The sequence below is a fragment of the Triticum aestivum genome, chromosome 2D (genome assembly GCF_018294505.1).
Source record: "Triticum aestivum cultivar Chinese Spring chromosome 2D, IWGSC CS RefSeq v2.1, whole genome shotgun sequence".
Taxonomy (NCBI): domain Eukaryota; kingdom Viridiplantae; phylum Streptophyta; class Magnoliopsida; order Poales; family Poaceae; genus Triticum; species Triticum aestivum.
The window spans coordinates 150333955-150344328 of NC_057799.1; the positions used below are offsets into that span (position 1 = coordinate 150333955).

A 10374-nucleotide genomic window follows, 5' to 3' on the forward strand; every position below is an offset into this window, starting at 1 on the left:
GTCCGGAAATACTTATCATTGAAATGGATGTATCTAGATGTATTTTAGTTCTAGATACATATATTTTCATCCATTTTGATGACAAGTAATTCCGGACGGAGGGAGTATTAATTATTGTCAGCACGGATATTAATCAAGGAATGCTTTCCTTGTTAGAGAGATTCTGAAAAGTATGAAAAAATGTGGTTCTTCTATTGCTCACATTAGACGTAGTCAAAATAGTGGTAGTCGAGAGGACAATGGTTTGCCTTGGTTCTGGCGAGCTTTGGTAGATTGCACAGCCGCACTGCGGTTTGCCTTGGTTCTTTTCGAGAGGATGTCTTGAGTATCACCGCGAGTAATTGTAATGCTTGATTACGAGTAACCCCCTCCATTTCTTGTTAGTTTGCATATAAAATTTAATCAAAGTTAAACTTTATAAAGTTTAACTAACTTTGTAGAAAAAATGTCGACATCTACAATATCAAAGCTATATGGTATAAAAACTACTTTCATGATGCATCTAGTAATATTAGTTTCATATTGTTAATGTTGATTTTTTTTTAAACTTAGTGAAAGTTGACAATGTTTGACTTTGATCAAATTTTATATGCAGATTCAAAAAACAGAAGGCGTACAAGAATACTGGAAAAAAAAGAGTTGTGATTTTCAAAATCGCTTAGAGTTCTGATTTTGGACTACCTCTGCCTCAAAAAATTAGTGTATTTGTGTAATTTCCTAGACAAGTTTTACGATATACTCCTCCGTTTTTGTCTTTTTAGATATTTCAAATAGACTACACATACAGATATATATAGACATATTTTAAAATGTAAATTCACTTATTTTGCTTTATATGTAGTCATTTGTTAAAATCTCTAGAAAAGCAAATATTTAGAAACGGAGGAAGTAGAACTGTAGCCCTCTTTGGCAAAGACCACCGGCAGGAGTACTCAAAGTTAACGTGGATGTTTCACCGGGGAGGTGGGTGGGCTCAGCATATTATGCCATCAGAGATAGTAATAGAATATTTGTTGCAGCGGGTGTAGGTTGGTAGGAGTACCATCATTTGCCTAATGCACTAACTGACAAAGCACGCTGCCAGCGGTGGCCATGTGCTGAAACAATAAAAAAATGTTCCTATTTGAAAAATAACAATAATCATGGTTGGTTGATCAAATGGTCAATAGGATGGCTGCGCATCCCAAAAGACGCGTTAATCCTCGATTAAATGTAGTATAAAAAGGTCCTGGCGATGTCAGGGAAATCAAACAAGGTCAGGATTTATGAACTTGCTTGCACGTAGAAGCATGGTAAACGTGCTCAGCCATCCATCATTTCAAGCACTTGTTCGATCAGACTCCACCATCCCTCATGTTTAATTAGGTTCCAAACTTCGCCAATCATTACACCATGGTCAGCGCCTTCCCTGTGTAAGGACAGAGCAGAGAAGAGTAGCCCCGATGGCTTCTGATAGGCTCCCAGAGGCAGCAGCACCCAAGATGAAGAAGAGCAACATCAAGTATGCCTCCACCTGCGCCGTCGTCGCCTCCATGGCCTCCATCGTCCTCGGCTACGGTACACATTGCTGCCATTATCACCTCGTCCTCTGATTCTGTCTCGTGTTTGGCTATATGAAGTGTTTATTTCGCGGCCGCCAGACACCGGCGTGATGAGCGGGGCGTCGCTGTATATCCAGAAAGACCTCGAGATCACGGACGTGCAGGTGGAGATCCTGATGGGCATCCTGAGCATCTACTCCATCATCGGCACATTAGCCGCCGGCAGGACGTCCGACTGGATCGGCCGCCGCTTCATGGCTATCTTTGCCGCCTTCTTCTTCTTTGCTGGTGCCATGCTCATGGGCTTCGCAAGCGGCTACACCATGCTCATGCTTGGTCGCTTCGTGGCCGGCATCGGCGTGGGCTACGCCATCGTGATCGCGCCCGTGTACACAGCTGAGATCGCCCCGGCGTCGGCGCGCGGCTTCCTCGTGTCCTTCACGGAGGTCTTCATCAACATCGGTATCCTCCTCGGCTACGTCTCTAACTACGCCTTCGCTGGCCTGCCGCTCCACCTCGGCTGGCGCTTCATGCTCGGCATCGGCGCGGTACCGTCCGTCGTGCTCGCCCTCTTGGTGTCCGGCATGCCGGAGTCTCCCCGGTGGCTCGTCATGAAAGGCCGCCTCGCGGACGCGAGGGTCGTGCTCGAGAAGATCACCGACACGCCGGAGGAGGCTGAGGAGCGCCTCGCTGACATCAAGACCGCCGCCGGCATCCCAAACGACCTCGACGGCGACGTGGTCGTCGTGCCCAGGAAGAGAGGCGGCGAGGAGAAGCAGGTGTGGAGAGAGCTCATCCTGTCGCCGACTCCTTCCATGCGGCGAATACTGGTCGCGGCGCTCGGCGTCTTCTTGTTCCAGCAGTTGACGGGCTCCGACTCCGTCGTGCTCTACAGCCCGCGCGTGTTCGAGAGCGCCGGTATCACCGGCGACCACCAACTCCTGGCCGCCACCTGCGCCATGGGCGTCATCAAGACGCTTGTCATCTTGGTCGCCATGTTCCTCCTCGACCGCGTCGGCCGGAGGCCGCTGCTGCTATGCAGCACTGGCGGCATAATCGTCTCGCTCGTCGGCCTCGCGACGGGCCTCACCGTGGTGGACCAGAACCCGGACGCGAGGATCCCGTGGGCGGTCGGGCTGTGCGTGGCGTCCGTCCTGGCCTACGTGTCATTCTTCTCCATCGGGCTCGGGCCCGTGCTGGGCGTGTACACCACGGAGATCTTCCCGCTGCGAGTGCGCGCACTGGGCTTCGCGGTCGGGGAGGCCGGCAACCGCTTGGTCAGCGGCGCCATGTCCATGACCTTCCTCTCGCTGTCCAGCGCCATCACGCTAGGCGGCACCTTCTTCCTCTACGCCGGCATCGCCGTGCTCGCGTGGGTGTTCTTCTTCACCTGCCTCCCGGAGACGCGCGGCCGAACGCTGGAGGAGATGGGCAGTCTGTTCGGCATGACCGACACGGGCGCGGAGGCAGAAGATGCTGCCCCCGCGACACAGGACGCGAGCTGCACGGCGAGACTCTTGGGCGCCTCGCCTTGACCCAGAGTTTATTAATCACATGACAGGATTGCTAAATCTCACGACGCTATATTTATAAGATCTTGCTTAGAGATCCGTGAAAATTTTCTTTTAAATTTGTTCTTCTTCTTTATATGCTATGCCACATAAGTGGGAGTTGTTTAAGTCTTAAGCGACTGAGACCTAGCCACACCCATGCAGAAATGCTAAATCTCAGTCAAGTGAGACTTAGTCGTTAAGTCTCAACCGATGCTGACCGAATGTTAATTAGGAAGAAAATGCACCAACTTGATGAACTCCTCTACCGCGAGGAGATGCTTTGGCTGCAAAGGTCTCGGATTACTTGGCTCAAGGAGGGGGAGCGTAATACGGTGTATCTGCACCGTCAGGCTGTGTGGCGAGCATGCAGGAATTATATACAGCGGCTGCGAAGGTTGGATGGTTCGTGGAGTACCACGCCATCGGACATGGAGCTGATGGCTACGCTGTACTTCAAAGAAGTGTACACAAAGGACCCTACTCTGAGAGTCCGCAAGTGTGCTGGAAGGAATCATGCCAAAGGTAACACAAGGTATGAATGATAGTTTGTGTGCTCAGTTCACACAAGAGGGAATTTCGAATGCCCTGTTCCAAATCGGTCCTTTGAAAGCACCCCGGACCGATGGATTCCCTGCTAGGTTCTACCAACGTAATTGGGTTGTGATGAAAACTGAAATAGTTGTTGTTGTTTTGGAATTTTTTAAAACTGGGATAATGCCGGATGGAGTGAATCACATTGCTATAGTCCTAATTCCGAAAGTTCCACGTCCCAAGGAGCTAAAGGATTTAGGCCGATAAGCTTGTGCAATGTTGTTTATAAAATTGTGTCAAAATGCTTGGTGAATCGCCTTCGACCACTGTTATCTCAGATCTTATCTCTGAAAATCAAAGCGCTTATTCCTGGTCGTCTTATTTCTGACAATTCTATAATAGTGTTTGAGTGCATTCACCATATTCAGTCAATGAAGCACAATGAGCCGGCTGCGTGTGCATATAAACTTGATCTCTCGAAGGCATATGATCGTGTGGATTGGGATTTTTTGGAGCAAGCGCTATCCAAATGGGGTTTTTCGGCCCTATGGATTTCTTGGATCATGGCTTGCGTGAAGTCTGTGAAATACTCTGTCAAATTTAATGGAAAATTGCTACATGGTTTTACCCCATCCAGGGGTCTTCGTCAAGGTGATCCACTGTCCCCGTTCCTCTCCCTTTTTGTTGCTGACGCTGTGTCTGCTCTCATCTCAAAGTCAGTGAATGAAGGGGAATTGAAGGGGGTCACCATATGTAGAGGGGCACCGATTATTTCTCATCTCCTGTTCGCGGATGATACTATGTTGCTTTTTGAAGCGTCGGATCAGCAGGCAAGTATTGTCAAAGGTTTGTTGAACACTTACACTAGAGCGACGGGTCAACTCGGAAAGGTGTTCCATCCTTTTTTCTAATAATTGTCTTGATACGATGGCGAAGGAAATAAAAAGTATTTTGGAGGTAACGCAACAGGTTTTCGATCCCAAGTATTTGGGCTACCGGTGCCTGAAGGAAGATTACATAAGGGACAATTTGAGACTGTTCAAGAAAGGTTGAGAAAGAGGCTTGTGGATTGGAGTGAACAATATGTTTCGTCCAGTAACAAAGAAATCTTGATAAAGGTTGTGGCCCAGGCAATACCCACCTATGTTATGAGTGTATTTAGGCTGCCGGCTTCTGTTTGTGATGACCTAACAAGAATGATGAGGCATTATTGGTAGGGGGTAGAGCATGGGAAGAGGAAGATGGCATGGCTAAGTTGGGAAAAAAATGAAGTTACCAAAAGCAATGGGAGGCATGGGATTTAGAGACATGCGTGCTTCCAACCAAGCTTTGCTGGCTAAGCAAGCATGGCAGTTGTTAGATACCCGGGAGAGCTTGTGTGCTCGGTTGCTCCTAGCTAAATACTTCCCTCATGGAAATTTATTGGACACTGTTTTTCCTTCTAGTTCCTCGGCGGTGTGGAAGGGGATCATGCATGTGCTAGCACTATTAAAGCAGGGGATAGTTTGGCGTGTGAGTAATGGTACTTTGATCAAAACATGGAGAGATGCTTGGATCCCGCGGGGTCATAACTTCAGGCCGATTACCCCTAAAGGAAATTGCAGATTCAATTGGGTGGCCGATTTCATCAATGAGCATGGTGCATGGAATGTACAGAGGCTCCATGAACATTTTTGGGACATGGATGTCCGTGAAATTCTGAAGATTCGCACATCTCCAAAGAATGGACAGGACTTCCTAGCCTGGTTTCCGGAGAGGAGTGGCCAGTTTACTGTAAGGAGTGCATACCATTTGGACTCTGAAAATCAGGGCGACACCGCGGCGTTGGGTGCTTCCAGCAATAATCCTTCAGGTCGAAGGCCTATATGGCAGCGCATCTGGACTGCCCAAGTACCCCTCGAAATGAAGATCATGGCCTGGAAGGCTGTTTCGGGTGCTCTAGCGACGAATTCTTGCAAGAAGTTTCGCCATATATCTACTCGGGACACTTGCCCTTTGTGTGGTCGTGAAAAGGAAACTAGTTTCCATGCCCTGGTTGCATGCAAGCATGCACGTACTCTCTGGGCAAAGATGAGCACCATCTGGCCTTTGCCGAATCAGGATATGCTCATGGATACAGGGAGGGACTGGTTACTTAATATCCTCGCAAACTGTACGGATTTGATGAGGGATTGTGTGATAATGCTAGTATGGAGGATTTGGTCATTAAGATCAGACTTAACCCATGGGATGGAGGTTCCAAGTATAACTGTCACGGCTGATTACCTCCAAAGTTATTTGCGCTCCTTGAGGCTGGCCCGAACATACACTACTGAAGAAATAATCAAAGGTAAGATGCCTGCAATGGAGACTGTTGCTGCTGTTACACACCGGGAAGTTGTTAGTACACCGTGGCCGCCACCACCTGCTGATCGGGTTGCGTTGTCTGTCGACGGAGCCTTTTCCCAAGCGGATGGGTCAGTGGTAGCAGGGATGGTATTAAGGAGACATGATGGGCCTGTCATCTTTGCGGCATACCGGTATTTGTTCAACTGTAACGATGCATTGGAGGCCGAGTTACATGCAATAATGCAGGATATGGCATTAGCTATTCAACATTGCAATTTGCCCATCATTGTCCAATCAGACTCCTCGGTGGCCATCTCCTCGATGATTGGTGAAGGACTGTCAAGATCGACGTATGGTCATCTGGTGAACGAGATTAAACATCTCATGGTAGATAGAGAGTTTGTTCCTTTAAAAATTAAGCGTGAACAAAATAGGGTAGCAGATCATTTGCATGCTACAGTCGTACAGAGAGTACTACTGCTGTATGGCTGGGGAGAGGCCCACCGTGTGTGGAGGACCTTTTGCCTCTGGATTGTAACCCTATGCATATTTAACAAAACTCTTTTAGCCCTGCAAAAAAAAGTCTCAATCGATGCTATATTCTGTGCAAAATTTTATTTTAGTTTTTCGTTCTTCTTTTTTATATGTTCTGTCACTTGACTGGGACTTCGTTAAGTCTCTCTCGACTGAGATCTAACCACATCCATCTACTTATTTGTCCAGACTTACGTGTGTTCCCCGTTTTCTTTTCCTCGGAAAAAAGTTCCCATTTTCCCTCCACCCCACAGTAATTATCTCTCTCTCCATCCTATTAACAATAGTGAAATAAATAATAAAAATTGCAGGGATTCAACAAATTAATTAATGGCAGATGCTACAAATCATCCGACTTACGTGAGAGGAAAGATCATCCGCCTCGTCGGCCGTTGGATCGGGCGTTGTGTAGCCGTCAGATCACACCAGTCATCCCCTTCCTGTAACCAACCGCACTCGCACTCCCCCGCATTTACCGTGAGAAAGAAAAAGAAAGACGACGCCGAGGAAGTGAAGAGAGCAGCCCGCATACGTTTTTCGGCGGGGTCGTAGCACAACCGCCACGCATTTCCAGCGCAATCAGCGGCACCACCCAAGCTAGCTTCCGGGGCAACGCTCTGCTGCACGCACGGATCTGATGCTACAATGCACCGACGGCCGCTCACCTTGCGTTATTGCATGCGAGGTTACGAGGACGCTGCTGCCACTCCCCGGCGGCGGAGCTGCGATGGAGTAGGTGACCTGCTGCAGCCGGCGACGGAGCTGCATTGGAGCAGGTGGTCCACTGAAGCCCCGGCGACGGAGCTCCATTGGAGCAGTTGGTCCGCTGCAATGGCGCAGCCACTCCCCGGCGGCGGAGCTGCGTTGGAGCAGGTGGCCCGCTGCAGCCCGGCGGCGGAGCTGCATTGAAGCAGGTGGTCCGCTGAAGCCCTGGCGACGAAGTTGCATAGGAGAAGGTGGTCCGCTCCAATGGCGTGCCACGCCTAGACAATGATGTTGCTTTGCAGCAAGAGGTCTGGTGCGGTGGCACTGCCATGTCTCCACGGCGTTGGTGCTTCAGCAGGTGGTCACAGCTGCCATGAACGGCGGTGTTGTGTTGCAGCAGCGGCGCTGTTGCGTCGGCGCAGGTCGTCTAGTGGAGGTCTGCTGTGAGATTGCGTTGCGAAGCGGAGATGGAGGCCTGCAGCGAGTGTCAGCGGCGCGGTGGCTGCAATCGGAGAGGCACTTCTGTGAGTCTCCAGGGCCTCTTGCCGGATACGGCGGAGAAAGAATTTCCGGCGAGGTTCATTAGGCTCAACGCGTGGGAGAATGGGAAGAAATGGAGCAGTTCCTGGGATGCGTGGATGCGGGATGTGAGGCTGAGCGTTGACCGAGACGCACCAGCCTAGGTGGGACAATTGACACGTGGCGCGCAGACGAGGAGGCTTAATTTCTTAGAAATCAGCCGGATGAATTAAAGAGTTTTTCTTAATTAATTCACAACCACATGTCCTTCCAATGCATCGTATGCCTATAGGAGCATTCTGCACGGACGAGACCTGTTAAGAGTTTATATGGCGAAAAGGGAAAGGATCCAGGGTCAACATTCATCACGGCAATTGAATTCCTAGGCACGGTTGTTTAAGACCACTGGGCTATATACCTGCAGTTACAAAGGAAGCAAACCCGCTGACCTCTGATGGTGCGGGCTAGGATGCACCCAAAGTAGATGACATGTTCTCAGTTTCGGATGCACTGGATATATCAAACAAATCTCAATAGGTGATCCAAACTCAGAGGATTACTTAGCATGGAATTACACTAGGAACCACATGTTCAATGTCAAGTCGGCATATCATCTAAAGCATGTCACTGATAAAGGTGAGGTCTGGACAGCCAGAGTCCTCCAGTTCGGTTCATAAGCATAAAAGACATTTGGCCTTATGGGACACCAACGCACCAGCTAAAGCAAAAATCCACATGTGGAGGATGATAAGGAATGGTTTGGCATCCGGCGCGGAGCTCCATCGTCGTTGGATTAAACCTGGTGTTTTTCGTGTTGTGTGTGGCAGGCAAGAAACTATAGTTCATAGATTCTTGGCATATTCGAACATTCATCTCAGTTTTGGCGGCAGCTGCGTTCAGAGAAGGCGTCTCGCCACGCCACCGATCCCGATGAACTCCCAGAGCGAACTTTCTCCGTTTCAAAAATTGGGCACTTCCACTTCGATATACAACACCTTTTTTTTAGGGGCTCGATATTCAACACCTAAACACTTCATACCCCTTCGTAATACGTTTTGGGAAGCCCAGACGGCCCATTGGTGACCGCTGTAGTAGGGAGGGCGGCCGGGATGTAAAAACTCATGCACCCACACCCACTAGGTATCGAACCACCGACCTCTTCTCGTAGGATTGAGTGGCTCCCCAATTGAGCTGACTATTGTTTATGAAAAATGAGGATTGAAGGATTGGAAGTACTGACACATCCCATTTTCTAAGGCGCCTAATTTTTGCACGATAATTAGCGTACGGCTGGTAATTGTTGAGTCATCGTTTGGTTAGAGGATTCAACCACGATCTCATCTGACAAAAAGTGCTTGACCGATCCTGGAAAACAGGGAACAGGCCAGCTCCATTGAGCGCGTGAAGGTGAGGCAAAACTGCACAAAGTGCATTTTTTTTAGAAAAGGACTGCACAAAGTGCATGCCGTCTAACTGCATGGACTAACCGCATGGACATGCAAGAGTACGCACGCAGCTAACTGTACGGAGAGAGATTTTTGCGGCCGAGAGGTTTAGGCGCCTAAGATTTCGGGATTGTTTGGAAAAGGTTAGACGCCTAAGATTGGGGAAGGAGGGAGTAACAACCACGTAGAATGCGGACACTTTTTCAAAAAAAATATTGAACATTTGTTGGAAATTCTGAATAAAATTTTAAAAACCGAATAATGTTTGAACATCCAACAAGTTTTTGAACAAATTAAACACATTTTGAAAATCCAATTTATTTCGAACAACTTGAATACATTTTGAAAATTTCATTTTTTTAAAGCATGAACATATTTTTGAAAATTTTGAAAAACATTTTGTAAAAGCATGAACATTTCGAAAAATTTAAAAAGATATGTTAGTTCAAAATGTTAAGAAATATTTTTCAAACAAAATTTTAAATATTTTGAATAGTTTTAATGAGATATGAGGAGCTTGCAAACTTAAGAACCAACATTTTGAATAATTTTTTAACAGAACTTGAACCCGTGCTTGATTTTCGGCTTCTTATGTGGCAAATGTAACTTTATGAATTCTCAGGTCGGTTTTTCAAGTTTTTTAAACCGGGTTTTGTACTATTTTACTATGGATATTATTATTATTTTCCTATTTTTTTCTGTTATTTCAAGCATGTGAACTTTTTATAATTAGAAAAGTCCAATCTGCAACTTATTCTCATATTTGAGAATCTTTTTTGATTTCTCAAAAAGAAAATTTAAATTTTCATACTGAATTTTTTTGAAAATCTGAAAAACAAAATCAAATCCATGGACATTTTTTTCAACATCGATAAACATTTTTCAAATCCAGAACGCTTGGGCCGGCCCAACAGGCGCCCGGCCTGAACGTTGCCATCTCCTATCAGGGTGGTAGAAACCAAAAACTCGGTTTTTACCATTTGTTTTTTATTTTGGTTATTAGTAAACTTAAAAACTGAGAATATCAACCTAATACAACATATCTATTTTGTTAACCGACTGATTCGTTCGGTTTGCTAAAGAAAAAAGACTGATTCGACTCGGTTTTTAATTATACCAAAAATCTTTTTGTAGGTATACGTACAAGCTACGATATGCAGCTGCGAGCGCTTCCCGTACGAGCCGTCCTCTTATATCTACGATCACCTTTAACTTTTG

At 47.1% G+C, this 10374-nt stretch overlaps 1 protein-coding gene across 1 annotated transcript; it reads left to right on the forward strand.

Moving 5' to 3' along the window:
• The first annotated feature begins 1239 nt into the window (after nucleotides 1–1239).
• Nucleotides 1240–3342, forward strand: LOC123052284 (putative polyol transporter 2). The gene is made up of 2 exons (XM_044475414.1): nucleotides 1240–1557; nucleotides 1641–3342. The coding sequence occupies exons 1-2, from the start codon at nucleotides 1443–1445 to the stop codon at nucleotides 3074–3076; spliced, it is 1551 nt and encodes a 516-aa protein (XP_044331349.1). The 5' UTR covers nucleotides 1240–1442; the 3' UTR covers nucleotides 3077–3342.
• Nucleotides 3343–10374: the final 7032 nt, after the last annotated feature.